The following is a 16,571-nucleotide window of genomic DNA, read 5'->3' on the forward strand; positions in this document are numbered from 1 at the left end:
ACCGCATTGTCCCGGGCTGCTTAGAAAGTGAAAGCATGCATAGCGAATGTTGCAGGATAAAATGTCATGCCTACAGTAGGAGAAACTCATTATAGAAATAGTGTTTACAGACTAAATAAGACATACCATGTAACAACAGAACAGATCTGAAATCGAAAGTTGCATTGCTTATTATAATGTCTTTTCAAATGTTGCAATAGATGCTGTAAAGGGGGAAAACTAGCAACCTATGAAAACGAAAGTAAAGGTTTTCCCTTTTCCAATAATTCGCGGCTTTCTGTGAAATAGGAACAATGGGTCTCGTTATCGGGGTTTCCCCGCAAACGCTGTTTTGCAGCGCAAACATTTTCCATCCAATCAGGAAACAGGAGTTTTGGGGATGTGTACAATAAATACAGCCGCAGGAATGCTCCTGTCCTCACTATTCGCCCCACTGTCCAGAAAACCAGAAGAGCCGTCAGTGCCGAGGTCTCTGCAGTACAGCCATGAACAAGAAGGTGGCGCTCCTGCTCTGGACAATGCTGCTCCTGGCAGCAGATACTGAAGGTAAAGTGGGGATAACGAACTCTGCCAGGCGCTTTCACCCAGATGCATCAACCGTTTTAGGAAGTGCAAACGGTGCGATTCGCATAAATCGGCCTTTTGCACTTCCTAAATTGGTTACTGGGATGCATCAAGCATTTTTTGGAATTCGCTTTTTTTGCGAGTTCCAAAAAAATGCGATTGCTGTTAAGGAATCGCACATTTGCGATTCCTTAACAGCAATGCATCATCCCCAAAACATTTGCGATTTCCAAAATTGCAAATGCAAATTACCACGAAGTTGAACTTCGTGGTAATTTGGAAAAATGTTTAAAAACGCATGAAAATGCATTTTTTAAACGTGTACGTTACAGGCATACATGTCCTCCTTAGGACATGTGTGTATGTAACTCACATGTAAAAGTGCATTTCATGAGTGCAGGGGGGGGTCCGTGGGACCCCCCTCTCCACCCTTGAAAGGCTTTGATGCATTCCAAATTTAAATTGCGAATTCGCAATTCCCATTCATTCCTATGGGCATTTCAGCCCATAGGAATGAATGGGAATATCGGATTCGCTTTTTGGAAATCGCAATTTTTTTGGAATTCGGTAAAAAATGCGATTTTTACCGAATCCCAAAAAAATTGCGAAATTAATGATGCATTGCCATTTGCGAATCCTTAATTGTGATTCCTTATTTTTCGCAATTAAGGAATCGCAAATGACAATGTTGATGCATCTAGGGGATAATCTCTGTTTTATTATTTACGGTGACCCGGGCCCAATCTCCGGATTCCATATGCACGCACTTTGATTGCAGCTGCTTGTTTTTCTGGCGGGGTCTTCGCAGCACACAGGGACGCTATCAAGTCACAGTGCAGGCTTTATGAACGAGTACTTTTTACAGCAAAATCTCCGTTTCGCTCTGAAAACATTAAACTAGTGGGAAATATAACTATTTTGAGAACCTTTATTGTGTATTGTCACCAGTATCTCGGCTAGTCGCGCTTTCTGTGGACACCTGGCAAACAATTTTAGGGCATAGTTACAGGTCCCTTTTCTTGTGCCACAGGTGCCTCACTTTGAACATGGGAAAAAGTGAGGTACCGGTGGCGCAGGGGGCTTGTGAATAAACCCCATTTGTTTACAGCCTCTAAACTTTAACATACTCCGGCGAACCTCTTACTTCCAGCTTAAATGCAGTTTAGTGTCATGTCAAACCAGGTTTCACCTGAAGTCAGAAAAACGAAGTTACATGTCTGTTTTGCTTTTGTCCAAATTTGTAAAAAGTTTTGCAAGAAGCTGACCTACAAACATCTGCTTGATAAAATGCCTCCTACATGTTAATATCATATGTACATGTACTTGGAACGCCTTATTTGTAATAGCCAAACTAAAAGCCACAGATCCCAGGATGCGAAATTCAGTTGCCTAAAAAGTCAAAACATGCTCCAGGCATAAAATATGACAGGATAATTTGGCAATAATAAAGTAATCTGTTTGGCATTTTTCAATGAGAGCTCGTTGACATGTTGCACCAGAGGCCTGCTGTATAAATGAAATATCCCATGGGAACAAATGGAGAGAAAGTATGGGAAAGACTGAAGTAGACAGTGCATATTATAATCGTAATTGCATGTATATAGTGCTTACTACCACTGATGAGGTGTCCAAGCGCTTTTCAGCGAGCAGCACGCTACTCCGGAACCGCAATATCATATCATTCTTCTTTTCTTCTTCTTCTTTTAATATTATTAGTACTATCGTCAACACATATTAAAATATAATACTGCAACTAATATTATTGCTACTTCAAGCATTGGCATTCTGTAGGTTTATCCGAAGCCGTAAAGGGAAGGCACTGATTAGAAAATCGTTTTGGCACTGGGTATTGTATGAGCTCCCCTCCTGTCAACACAATATCTTTGTAAATAATTCACATAATACTAGTATTACAGTCATCGTTGTTACTATTAGTATTATACCAAAGCTCCTCTGCTCGTCGTTATTCTGTTCCTGAGAGGGCAGAGGGGAGCAGAGCCTTGTAGAATCGCCACCATGCATCATATTGAGAGCTCTCTCTCTCCCCTCAAAGGCCAGACATTTCTTTTCTCTGTGGTGGTGAGTTCTGAAGCCACAGGTTTCCCTAAGAGCCAGGTTACACCTGCTGTCATCTGCAATAACCCACTGCCGCTGTGTTTGAACCCATGAAGCCTTTGCCTGAACCCAGGGCTTTAAGTGGGATGAAAAAACTGGGGGGTCTCTCAAAGGGGCGTGGCCACTAATTCGGGGCGTGGTTTTTAAACACTTGCGCTAAAAATCTTTGTTTAGTATAGTGTGCCGCCCAACTTGTATTTTGCTGTTTCTGTCATTGCATCCAGATATGTGATACAATAAGTAACATCATACCTACAACAAGTAAGGACTATTGGCTTTGTCAATGGTTATTAGTTGCATAAGATAAATAGGCTGCAACTATATCTTGTTACATATAATATTGAAACAGCTTCCAATTAAAGCCCTGGTGACACCACCACAATGTTGCTGCTCTTGCGTTTCAAAAAGAGAAGGGAAATCCAGAGAGAAAAATGACTCTCTCTAAAGGATTTCCCTTCCCCTACAACGCTCACCTGGCCTGCCGTCATGCTGTAACATCTCCATTAGTGAGAAGTGAGCAGTGTGGGCAGTGCACATCCATGTGCTTGTCTCGAAACGGGTCTCTCTCAGGTTGTTTTATGCCCTGGCACTTTTTTCCGGACTGCATTGACAGTAAACTGCTGTCTCTGCAGTCAGGAAAAAAACGGACCGCCTGTGCCAGGGCTCAAAACAGAGCCCGATAGAGACCCGTTTCGAGGCCCCTTTTAAAAAACTCCCGGTGCTCAGACCCTTTGAGACCCGTCCCACTTAAAGCCCTGCCTGAACCTGGCAGATTGCAGGTGTGGAATCATTTCACTTGCGCGTGGAGCCGGCCCTGATTTCCCGCCACACCGGGCGGGCTGTGCAAAGACCTGGCTGCCAGTCTCCAGCAGGAATATATGACTTTACCACGAATACAAATACTCCGCATGGCATTACCACGCGAATTTTACTTCGCAAGTGGCTGTACCACGCAGCTGTTTAGAACGCAAGTTCTAAACTCGCATTTTAAAAACGTTACGTTCACCAGCTCTTACTTCCTTCCACCATCGAAATATGCGTCAAAACACGTCTACCAAAACTAAAAAAGGACTTCAATTATGACGTACTCGCCACGTCTTTGGTGCGGCTCTTTTTTTTTTTTTTTTAATGACACTTTAGTGCATTTTTTTATTTTATGTAGCCTGCTCGTTTTTGTTTTTGTTTTATGGGGGGGAGACCCCCCCAACCCCCCAAGGCCACGCAGAACTTACAAGCTGGACGACCAAAAGGAATACCACTTGCGTGGTAAAGACGGTCGTTGAAGGCTCCCTCGTTGAAGAGACGTTTGCGGGGTAAGTGGATCGTTGAAAACGTCATGCGTGGAAAAGACTTCGTTGTAAATGATGTTTCCCCTCCAGCAGCACGCGCACTGACGCGGGAGGCCTCGGTCACGCGGGCTGCCACGGGGGTCCACAGCGAGGCTGAACCACTGGTGCCAGTGCCGCGGGGGAGGCAGCCCTGCAACCGCTCAGGTGAGGGTGGAACGGCTGCGGGCTCCATGGCCTGCCTCGCACCTGGAGCTGGGCGGCAGCCGGCAAGGCCACGAGAAGGACAGGCGGAGGAAGGAAGCAGACTCTGCCGGAACAGATGCAGATACTCCTGTTACGCCATGGAGCATACCATAATGAGCCCCTCCGACGAGTTCCTTGGTTAAACAGAGAGGAAGGCGACAGGCCCCATAGTCACACTCATGGTCGTGCGCCTGATGGCTGGGGGCCTGATCCCAGGCACAGAAACAAAATCAACGATGCACAAGGACTCAATTGTTACAAGGACTAGGAAATCCACAAACTGAACATTTACACGGTTTTTGAAAGTCCGCTAGGAGTTCTCTGATATCTAAATGCGGTCGACCTCAGACGTTGTACCGGTCTAAAGTCCTTGATGACTTTTTATATACTTATGATTCATAGTTGGTGGTACTTTATTCCGTATATTTATGATATTAGGGATATAATGATTGTATACTACATTATGGTGCTTTATATTTTAGCTCTGGTAGTGATATGGCTTTCCTGTCATCTCTTTTCTTTGAGTCTTGGTGTCCCTTATACTTGGTGCTATCCGCAAACCCTCTGATTGGGTAAATGGGAGGCTGTGCAAATGCTAAAACCCTTTTTGAAATGTACTAAGCCCATTTAAGGATTCAGAAAAGATTTTTCGAATCATTAAATGGGTTTAGAAAACCAGTAAGGAACGGATATTTGAAAGGGCCGTTACTGGCATCCCTTCCAAATACCCATTCCTCGTGGTTTGCTTTAATGTTTTGCAATGTATTTATGTTTTGCAGCCGAAATCTGGTCGCAAAACATTAATATACTACCACCACCTTGAAGGAGGTGGTAACCCGTTGGTAAATCGGAAGAGGTCCCCAGGGGGATCTATAAAATATTTGAATGTGGATAAAAATGTTTTTAGGAGAAGACAGTGGCCCACATGCATCAAGCATTTTTGTAGTCGCAAACGGTGCGATTCCTTAAAATCGGCCGTTTGCGAATGCAAAAGTGCTTTTTGGGATGCATGAAGCAATTTTAGAATTCGTAACATGTTTGCGAGTTCTAAAATTGCGGGTGCTTTTAAGAAGTCGCAGATGTGCGATTTCTTAAAAGCAATGCATCATGAAATTTAAAACTGTAAATTTGCAATTAGGGTGCCAAATTTACCGAGTGGTTGAACCACTCGGTAAATTTGGAAAAAGTGTTTAAAATGCTTAAAATGTTTTTTTTTCAACATTCATGTTTCACACACACATGTCCTTAGGACATGTGTGTGTGAAACATGATGCGAAAAATACATTTCAGGGGTGCATGGGGGGGTCCTTTGGACCCCCCCCTGCACCCATGAAATTTTCAAAGTGCCACTCGCAATTCCCATTGACTCCTATGGGCCTTTTGGCCCATAGGAATCAATGGGAATTGCGAAAATTAACTTAAGAATTCGGTATTCATTTGGGATTCGGTAAAAATTGCGATTTTTACCGAATCACAAATGAATACCGAAAATAATGATGCATAGCATTTTGCACTTCGTAATTTGCGATTCCTTATTTTTCGCAAATTAGGAAGTGCAAAATGTCACAATGATGCATGTGGGCCAACGTTCTTTGGGACCACTGCCTGGTCCAAAAATATGTTTGTAAGAGTTTTCATTTCCTTTTTTAAACCCATCCAATTTTCCATTTTGGAAACCAGGTTGCAAAAAAAAAAATTGCCTTATTAATGGTCTTCTGACCCAAGAGGCCACCATGTAAGTGATTGAAATCAATTGTACTGAACTGAAATTGGTGACCTACCTGATTAGTATTTATAAGTTTGGTTGAATTCCGACCCACTAGGATTCGGTATTTTGTGAACTGACCTATCAGCACATAGGTCGGTTCTCAGGATACAAACGCATTCGGTAAACGTCAATGCGCAAATTGCGGCCATTATCACTGGATCAATTTTTAATACATGGGGCCTTTTGTTTCTGAGACCCAGTGTCTTTGTCTCCCAGTGTACCTGTCTCTGAGTGTTCACGTCTCTCGGTGTCCTGGCTTATCCCTGATCCAATATTTCCCGGTGGTGGGGATTATCTCTCTGAAGAGTCTTCCTGTTCTCCTCCTTTTTCATTTTCCTTGCCAGTCTCTCCATCCTAGTATTTTGACATCCCAATGTGTGCCCCTTCATCACTGTCTATCTCCTCTCCCTTGTGCTTGCCTGGGTGAGTATGCTTGTCTTCCAGTGATTGTGCCCCAACATGTCTGTGTCTTATAATGTCCCAGTGTCTTCATACCAAAGCCTTCTTCCAGTGACCCCAGAGCCGCCATGTTTTTCGTCTCTCAATCCCTATCTCAGTGCCCCTCTGTGCCTTCTACTTCAGACCAGCGTGGCCTTTTTCCAGTCTCCACCGCTCCCTGCCCCAGTGTCCCTGTCCCCCTGTCACTGTGTTTGTGGCTTCCTGTTCCAGTGCCATGTTTCTATACCACAGTGCCTATGACTTCCTGTTTATTTCCGCGTTTCCCTGTGATAGGTTTAAAACAATATATATTCCTATACTTTCCGACAAACTGTATTAGTAAGCGTCTTCCTCCTCCTCTTCTCCTCCTCTATCCCTTTGTATAATTCCAGCCAGTTACATCGGCATCGTGTTAGCAGTTTTCTCTGAAAACTGTGTGTTGCACTGTGCTCCTGTTTGTAGTTAGTAAATTAAGGACAAAATTAGGGACACACTTAAGGACAAAAGTTAGTAAATTAAGGACAAATCCTTTACTTTGATTTGCCTTCGATCGCCACAATGGCTCGGCATATGCCTGGGTCGTTTGTCTGTACCCGTGCTCGATTTGCTCTCGCAGAAACCCGCCATTTGCTTGTTTGTGAATAATGTGCATTTTGCGACAGCACAAATTGGGCATTTTTGACTGCCTCAAGTTGCTCGGAAACAGTTTTCGCATAAAAGTAGGAAAAATCCGCCCCACTTTGTCATCCTAGGAAAGGTAATTAATATGCTAGAATCTGAACTGCCCAAGTGCCCATCAGGTCATCGAAGGGTGTGGCTTAACGGCTAGAGCGGCCGACTTAGAAGTTAGGGAAGCAGGTTCGAGTCTGGCGGGAGGCTTAAACATCCTGTGATATCGGACAAATCACTTTATCTCCCACTGCCTACTAAAAGACGAATGTGTCCGTGCGTAATGCAACTGGCGCTCGCGCAGCCCGCTCTTATTACTTCGGGTCGATTTCGTTGCATATAAAATCGCAAAAAAAACCATCAATCGCAAAATTAAACGATTCGAAATTGTCATTAGAATATATCTAGTGTAGTAAACTGCATTGTAAATGTATAGTACTATTTGTGCAAATGTAGCAGCTGTCTACACATGTCGCAATTACATGTTTAAAACGTCAACAGCAGAATGTGTTCCAAGTGTTCTAAGATAGTATAATAGAGACAGCCAATCTCTCTGATGACTAGTTCCTGTTCTAGCGCTATACTCTCTGACTGTATATGGACATACAGCCGCTCTTGATTAAATCATGCCTTATTCCCCCAGGATTATCCATCAATGGCAACGGGCGCTGTCTGTGCCCTGGAGCGGGCTCCAAGTTCGTGCGTGCGAATTTAGTCAAATCCGTCCATTTCTACCCGGAGAGCCCTGGATGTGAAAAGAAGGAGGTCATGTGAGTACCCTTTTAAAGCACCGCAAGGAACTATAGGCAACCTTAAACCATTTGTACTCTGTATTTTCAAGCATTTACAAGCCAACGAACTTCTAATGCATTCATGTGAGGGAAAAGAAATATATATATATATATATATATATATATATATATATATTTATATACACACACACACATATACATATATGAATCCCCTGGGTGTTTTTTCAGTTCCCTGACAAAAGTAAACTCCAGCAGATTACGAAAAGTTAGAAGCAAAGCGTGGCACTTTCCAATTTAATTTTATCAACTCGCAAGACTTAGAAAGCATCTTTTTTAAAGTGGCATAATTTGTAATTTAAACATTTGACCTTGGCTTTCAGAAAAGGAAACCCCTTAGGTTGTGATACTTGAGCAGTCAACAGTTTGCTCGATTTGATAGCAGAATTCGGACATACAACCTCCTGATTGTGGTAAGAGCACACGTTGCCGTATCATGAAGTTGCGCTCAGTGAAAACCTGTCAAATCGATAGAAAAAAATACAGCAACAATCAAGTTTGAAAACGAAATAATGTGCAATTTATTTGCTTTCAACCATTCCGAGATCCAAACCCCACCCCGAACCCCACGCAATTGGTATTTACCGACTGCACAATTTGTACCGAACATTGCGCCCAGACTGTAATGGGGTTTTCTCTGCAATTCAATGTGCTGCAGACAGTGCGTCAGAAACATGGAGCGTTGACTCCCGGTGTATATTTTTGAGCTGTGTTTGGGCTATATACACACTCACTGCTCGTTACCGGGCTGAGCTATAGATCAAAAGACTTATTCAAAGGCGGGCTCCATTCGGCGCCCGTCTACCCTTTACTATAGCCAGGGCCAGCCAGGGCCACTGGAACGGTGTGTTTGTGCAGCCATAGCTTTTTTCGCCTAATTATGAATTTGCCCCAATTGCCACACAATCCATCAATTGCCGTGTCTCCATCTTTCAGCTGCTTATTTCTGTATTTGGTCGTTCAACTGATACTGCTGATGTGAAATATTTGCATAGAGTATCATCACCCTGTGTAAAAATCACAAAATGATGACGTAATTCTATCCAAAATTGTGCCGCATAATTTGCCTTTTCCTGACGCATAATTTTATCAAATTTGTTTTATAATTCGGTGCTCCCCAGCCGCATGATTCCAGTGGCCCTAATATGATATAATAGAAACTGTCATGATGCTCTTTGAAGGCTGTTTAGAAACACAAGGGAGTCGCGCTACTGTTTTTGCAACAAACAGCACAGTCGGCAGCTCTGTGGGCTAATGCCGCACTGCAGAGGGCACGTCTCGAAAACAGTGGGCACCGCAAGCAACGCTCTTGTTCTGTTCTTCTTTTTCAGTGCCATCTTGAAAGAGGGGCAAGAGAAAAGATGTCTGGACTGGAACTCGAAGAAAGTACAGAAGCTGGTACAGAGTATGAAGAAAAGGTGGGTCTGGCTCTGTCTTTGGGGCATTTTCAGCAACATAGTACTGCTGACGTGCTCACCCCTTATTGATTGGCTGTTTATATTGATTAACTTCAAGGAAATAATTTACTTTAACAACACTTGGGGCCTATATGCAGGGGATTAGGTCTGATGAAAAAACTGTGTGTGTGGGGGGGGGGAGGCTCTCAAAGGGGCGTGTCTATTTAATTGAGGGCGTGGCTTAAACACACATAAGCTAAAAATCTGTGTTTAGCATAGTGTTCCTCCCGACTAGCATTTTGCTGCTTCTGGTCACTGCAGCCAGGTATATAACCCAACAAGTAACATTACACCTTCAACAAGTCAGGACTGTTGGCATTGTCAACGGCTTAGTTGAATAATATAAATAAGCAACAACTATGGCTTCGGTGTCAAAAATATTCAAAATGTTTCAGTTCTGAAATGATGAGACTGTGCAAGAACCATAAGTCTCTTTGAAGTTACGTCACAGACATTGAAGGGTGGCACTGCTGCAGAGGGAAGATTTATTTTTCACCCTGATGGCAGGGCAAAAATAGAGAGTCCGATAGAGAGCCGTCTCAGGACTTGCTTTTTAGGACTACCGGTGCTGGGCACCAGCAGGACCCGGCCCACTTGAAGCCCTGGCTATATGTACACAAATATTTGTCAGTGAGTCTACCAGCCCTGGCGTTTTACAGTGCGCTGGTATTTCGGTGACCTCTGCTAGGAGAAGGATGAGTGTGTCCAAAGCTGTTCCTATGAAGGTTTTTTTTTTATGGGGGCTCTTCTTCCACTCGAAGAGGTGAGTGCATTACAGCTCATCCAAAATCAAACACAGGGAGTGAGGGCGAAGGGTGTATTAGGCATGCACCCACTTAACCCTTTTCCATCCATGTGCACCTTTGTTTTTCTCGCTTCCTTCCCTCGTGTCCCTTTTGAGCAGATGTATCCCACCTTTTTATTTTCTTCATTTTTGTACAGATTTATCCCACCTTTTTCTTTTCTTCACGGCGCCTTCACATATGGCTGCCATCTGACCGACTTGCTGCTCTTCTGCTGTCAGAGACAATGTCTCTTGGTCCCTTGTCACCTCGTGGCCCGAGAGCTCTCTTTTCAGCAAAGCCAATGCCAGTTTTCCAGCTACCCTCTCGTTCCCTTGTTTCCTTCCCCTGTTTCACTGGATTCTTGTCACTGGACATTGTTTTACCGAGTACCAGGGTTTGCAATGGTTCTCCATAGCATCAGTACCCCTAACCCTTGGTGGGTGTGAGGACCCTCAAAAACTTACAATACCTCGCCTGCAACACAACACATGACACTGACACTCTGAGGATAAAATGTCTCACAAGTATATTGATTACGAAGGTTTTCACAAGGCCCCGCTGTGCATTGAAGGGACCTGAAGAATCCGCTAGCGCCTTAAGGTGAGGGGGTAACCATGGCATTGATGCGTACCCACTCTGGCCCACACGCCAACCTTTCATCGTTTGCTCTTAATTGAACTTTGAGCAATATGTGCTGAACGCTTTTACTGTTTTCACTTTACTTCTGGTAACATTTGTATGGTCCATTTTTTATGTCAGGTGAGTTCTCCTTAAATTGTTTGTCTCTACTACAAAATGTACATATTCTTGCAGCGCCTAGACACGACACTCATATTTTAGTGCTGGACTGATTCTGATGCAAACTTGAGTGCACAGTATGTGGGCACAGCCCCAGGGGAGCAACCACAACATGTGTCCTAATCTGTTGGGTCTTGTGGAGCTGGCAGTGCAGTGCAAGACACAAGTAAGATTTGTTCTGACATGTGTACGGCATGTAATGTTCCCTCTACGCCATCTACGCAGGGACATTGTGGCTCAGTGCAGGGCCTATCTCGTTTAATAATGCTACAGAAGAGAAATCCTGCTTGAAACTATTTTCTATTCTTTTGTCTCATGGTTTTTTAATTATTTTATTGAACCAACATTATATTTGACAATGTAATACATTTTTTTGTGTACAGTGTTTTAACTTGCTTTTATGGTCTATAGAACAGAAATACAGTTGAAACTTAAATGTATTTTCTATCATAAATTACGTATGCTTGGTGGGGCGAAGGACCCCAGTCTTCACTTCTGGTTTAATTTCCCGATTGAATTTGAGTCTCTGGAGACGGGTGCCATTGAGCCCTTTAGACCCGTTTGTGAGGCTTTCTTAAGAAGGTTTCAAACATGCCATATGGATGACTCCATGTGACTTTCATGCCTTTAAGATTGTCTGATGAAAGATGCTTTCATCTGGACATGAAGGTTTTATCTCTGTTGTGCTAACTTAACCATGTTCAAAATAAAAGGCCCTCGTGAATATGTACTGAGGTCTCATCTGAAAAGTTTGCAGTTTGATATCATTGGGGAAAGCAAAGGGGGAGACGTGGCCTCATGTTTAAGGTGCTGATTTTGGAACCTGGGGACTAGGGGCCATATTTATCATAGGGTTGCGTCGCTTTTGTACCACGCAACTGGGTGCAAAAGTGACGCAACCTTTAAGTGATTTATCAAGCCACACAAAGCCACCTTGCGTGGCCCTGAGTGGCTTGATAAATCCAGAGTAACGCAACGCAGCACAAATCGCTGCGTTGTGTTACTCTGCCCTGGTAAGCATTCCATGAGTGGAGCGTGGGCGTTCCCACGCATCATCCCATGGATTCTGAAGCATTCGCAGATTTACCAATACTGGGGCTGCATTATAGTTAGTACCCCGGGGGCGCAACATGCCTTTGTGCCTGCATTGCGTGCCCACGGGGCACTTTGGTATTACAGAAGGGGGGCAGATGATTGTGCATCCCCTTCATTAATACTGATAGCGCTGGTGCACCTAAAGCACCAACGCTATCTTCAGAGGGTGTTCTTTTATTTGTGTAGGGGCCTGCCCTATGCAAATGAGGGAATTCCTTTGCCTCTACGCCCGCGCCATATTACAGGCATAGGCACAGAGGCAAAGAAGCTTTCAGGGAGACACACTCACTGTGCGCCACCTTCTAGGTGGTGCACTGTGGGTGCGCCCCCTGAGAGCAGTCCTCTGGAGGGGAGGAAAGGGGGTCGATCGTACGGACCTCCCAGACACCCCACTGCAGGGGGGTGCAGTCACTGACCTGCCTGCAAGGGGATCGCACATGCAGTCACTGACCTGCCTGCAAGGGGATCTCACAGAGAAAACACAGATGCAACTGCAGGTACCCGCTCAATGTTTTCCACATGAACGTGCTTTCCCCAGGGCAACGTGAGTTTGCAGCTGCCCTGGGGCAGGGCATTCACTGTAATAGGTTGCATTTTCATTGTTTCCGCCGGGCGCACCTTTTAATAGGTTCGCCCGGCTCAAACAATGAAAATGCGTAATACAGCCCTTGGTAGACATCAGATGCTATGCCTTCTCAGAGGAGGCGTAACAAGGAGAAATATCTTTATTTATCCTGGTTGTTTCCTCGTTCTGTGTGTTCTGCATTCTGCAGCACACATAGAGGAGGAAAGTGACTCTCATGATTGTTTTTGTGCAGTAAGGTACCCCTTTCGGCACTAAAAACAATCCTGTTTAGACACTGCCTCCGTTGGCACTAAGTGGCTGGTCAGAATGATTAACAACATTTTTCCAAAATCACGTAGCCAATATGTACCACGTGACCAGTAGAATTATATTCCAAGCAAAATTTATTATCAATTAAACTTAGATCTCATTCGTTTCAAAAGCAACAGACAAAAACGGAAAACTGTCGCTACAGGTAGTTCAGCAACATGCAATCGTGTATACAATATATACAAATATCTACAAATATACAAATTTGTAAACTGCTGAACTAACTGTATCGACAGTTTTCAGTTTTTGTCTGTTGCTTTTGAAACGAATGAGATCTAAGTTTAATTGATAATAAATTTTGCTTGGAATATAATTCTACTGGTCACGTGGTACATATTGGCTACGTGATTTTTGAAACATTTTGTTAATCATCCTGACCAGCCACTCAGTTCTGTTTTTTCACTTGTTGAGATCCAGGCTGGACAGTTGTAGGATCCAATACCTTCACTGTTCCACAGTCCGTTGGCACTAGGCAGCACATTTTGTGCCAGAACTAGAAAAAAACAGGAATGTGCCGTATTATGTTAAATCCAGCGCATTCCTGCCTTTTCACTATCACGCAGTAGAGCAAGGTGGCTTGTTGCACTGCATAACGTTTTGTTAAATATGTCCCGAAGTGCTGATGCTAACTCTTGGAAGATCACTTAATCTCCCTGTGCTTTAAACTGCAAATGTGTGTGAAATGTGACACAGCTGAGTAATACAATGCCATTGTGAATCTTGTATAATGTGCAGCACCCCCATTAATGTAAACACTTTGGGGGGGATTTACAAACATTTCGTGCTGGGTTGGAGTCACAAAAGTGATGTTAGCAGCACAAAATGTTACTTTTGCTATTTACTTTCCAGTACGAAACTTGTTTTGTGCTGGAGAGCACCGTCAAAGTAGCAAAACGCAGCACACAGCACTACTTTGTGCTACTTAGCAGCAAGGGGGCTTTACATGGGTGGTACCTGGGCATTCCCATGCAACCACCCATGCCTTATGGCACAAAACCATATTTCCAAAGGTTTGTAGACATGGTTTTGCACCAAAAGTGAACCCCCCCTCAAAGGAGGTGCTAACAGGAGAAAAGCTTTCATTTCTCTGTGCTTTTCCGACTTTGCATGCGCGCTGCACCATGCAGCACACATACAAAGTGGGAAAAGCTTTGGATCATGCCTAGGGATCGTATTTTGTACAGGAAGGGTACACATCCTGTACAAAACCTATGATAGACTCATGCACACACCCTAATGCTATGGCGCTAAGATGGGTGCGTGGCAAATTGAAGCTGAAATCAGCACGGATGCAAGGGAAAGGGGAGGAGAGAGCCATATCGCTGAAGGCATGGTGCTCTTCTGCTCCCTCCCTGTCGCGCAACGCTGCGCAGCCTCGCAGGGGGCTGCGCTGTGTTGCGTGACTTTTTGTAAATCTCCCCCTTAGTTGCTATCCGGCTGGGTGGTGATTTAAAAATACCCATCCTTAAAATGTGCGAAAATCTGGAAAAATGCGCAGAAGCAATACGATTTCAAAAAGCAGAGAGTTTCTCTAGATTAGCCTCATGGATTAGCGACTCAGACTCGTGGCGTCGCGTCCACTATCCTTTTTTTTAGGAAGGAAGAGAGTAAGCACCAGGTTCTGTGCATATTTCTAAGCATCGAACTAGACGTTGTACAAACTGACTAAATACCACTATGAGTTATCATGATGTATTGTTGCATTGTTATTTTTGGAGTATTTTTTCAAATTTTTTTTTCATTTTTTACAGTATCAAATTCACAATAAATAATTCTTCATACAATCATTATTCTGTACATAAATAAGTTCTCAGTGCAGACAGAATACAAAAAGTGCATAATCAATGTTCATATACAGAACCAAAATTCCATTCAACGCATTTCGGCGTGTGCCTTCTTCAGGAATTCTGTATTTTTGTCACATAAGTGGTTACTATAGGAAAGAAAATGTAATTCAATCAGTTATTCGTATTTTTTTAAGTTTCAGAAGTCAACGTCTCACAGATTACAATATTTATATTTCTAACAACTTTATCTCTATTCTGTTTCTTATGGGGACTTCTCTAGCACCGTCGGATTCAATTCTAGCTCTACCACAACTTATTGCCACTACATTTCCATTACATTTCTATTGTTATGTGACAAAAATACAGAATTCCTGAGGAAGGCACACGCCGAAATGCGTTGAATGGAATTTTGGTTCTGTATATGAACATTGATTATGCACTTTTTGTATTCTGTCTGCACTGAGAATTTATTTATGTACAGAATAATGATTGTATGAAGAATTATTTATTGTGGATTTGACACTGTAAAAAATGAAAAAAATGTTTGAAAAAATACTCCAAAAATAACAATGCAACAATAATAAAATGAAAATATATATCATAACTCATAGTGGTATTTAGTCAGTTTTGTACAACGTCTAGTTCGATGCTTAGAAATATGCACAGAACCTGGTGCTAATTCTCTTCCTTCCTAAAATATAGTTTCCTTGCTAAGGTTTATCCTTTTAGGCAGGGGCCCCCTTTCTTCCACAGATAGTCACGCCCACTACCCTCCAGTGATGGGACGTCCCTGTCTTGACCGGGGCCAATAGGCTGGATAAATCTACACTTTGCTGTCAATCCTTTCCTAGCCATGGTTTCAAAACTCTAAGACAGTTCAGAATGAGTCTTTCTTCCCAGCGCTAGTTTTTTCATTCGGGCCCTTCTGTTATATCTTGGCCTTCGTGCTTGACAGAATAATCTAAGTCAAGAATCTTCTGGGGAGTTTCTGCCAGATGAATTGCACCCCTCAAGGACGTGACAATAAACGAAAATATGTGACAAAAGCACACAGGCTGCACATACGGGTTTCCTGATTGATAGGATTCTAGTGGTCAAAATGGCCGCTAGAAACGCACGACGGCCGAGCTTGTATATTTATAACAAGCACACTTGAAGAAACAGCAGTGGAAGAATGAAAGGGAAAAAACACACGTTTCTTTTATCATTCTAGATCTTCAAGAAACGCCAGAAAGAAGTCAAAAGGGAAAAAGTCGGCATAAACTGAAAGTACAAACTATATTTTAAGAAGGGTTTCAGTTTCAGATGCCTAGAAGCTACTGTACCGACCGACACTCTCCAAAGCTATTCGTCCTCCCCGGAAGATATGTGAATATATGTTTTGCAAGAAGACCAAATGGGCCTACTTCTGAGTTTTATCTGTAAATTTTACATGTAATTGTATATTATGTATATATTAAATACGTTACATTTTTTATGTATGTTAACTACGATCTTAATATTTTTGAATGCTCTGTAAATAGGAGGAATATATATACTCATTTCTAACTTTATTGTGAAACAAATAGTCTCATGGAAATTATTTTTCTTTAAAAGAAAACCAGCTCCTCGAATAAATGTTCATGCGAAAATCCATTGAGTGCCTCAATTATTTGAACTGTTAGCAGGTCCCTGTTCTGTGCCCATGACGTGTTCAGAATCGTGACGCTGAGCATTGGTCGGGATTCTACCACGAGCAGTGACACGCAGTTTCAGTCATGTCTTCACCAAATAAGATTATATACATATTTCTAGTGACTACATATGCTACATTGAGACAGTTTACAGGAAAATGTACTCATAGTTTAGTGCGTTTTTAT

At 43.0% G+C, this 16,571-nt stretch overlaps 1 protein-coding gene across 1 annotated transcript; it reads left to right on the forward strand.

Annotated features, from left to right (window-relative positions):
* The first annotated feature begins 427 nt into the window (after positions 1-427).
* LOC147727764 (C-X-C motif chemokine 11-1-like) lies at positions 428-16,347 on the forward strand. The gene is made up of 4 exons (XM_086963172.1): positions 428-546; positions 7,730-7,856; positions 9,227-9,313; positions 15,926-16,347. The coding sequence occupies exons 1-4, from the start codon at positions 486-488 to the stop codon at positions 15,972-15,974; spliced, it is 324 nt and encodes a 107-aa protein (XP_086819298.1). The 5' UTR covers positions 428-485; the 3' UTR covers positions 15,975-16,347.
* Positions 16,348-16,571: the final 224 nt, after the last annotated feature.

Source organism: Lissotriton vulgaris, chromosome 3_1, assembly GCF_964263255.1.
Source record: "Lissotriton vulgaris chromosome 3_1, aLisVul1.2, whole genome shotgun sequence".
Taxonomy (NCBI): domain Eukaryota; kingdom Metazoa; phylum Chordata; class Amphibia; order Caudata; family Salamandridae; genus Lissotriton; species Lissotriton vulgaris.

What these genes read in the sequence shown, in the direction of transcription:
- LOC147727764 (XM_086963172.1), top strand. Translation starts at nt 486, where the DNA reads ATGAACAAGAAGGTGGCGCTCCTGCTCTGGACAATGCTGCTCCTGGCA. An exon ending in CCTGGCAGCAGATACTGAAG is followed by an intron (nt 547 to 7,729) that starts GTAAAGTGGGGA and finishes TTATTCCCCCAG; the next exon opens with GATTATCCATCAATGGCAAC. An exon ending in TGTGAAAAGAAGGAGGTCAT is followed by an intron (nt 7,857 to 9,226) that starts GTGAGTACCCTT and finishes CTTCTTTTTCAG; the next exon opens with TGCCATCTTGAAAGAGGGGC.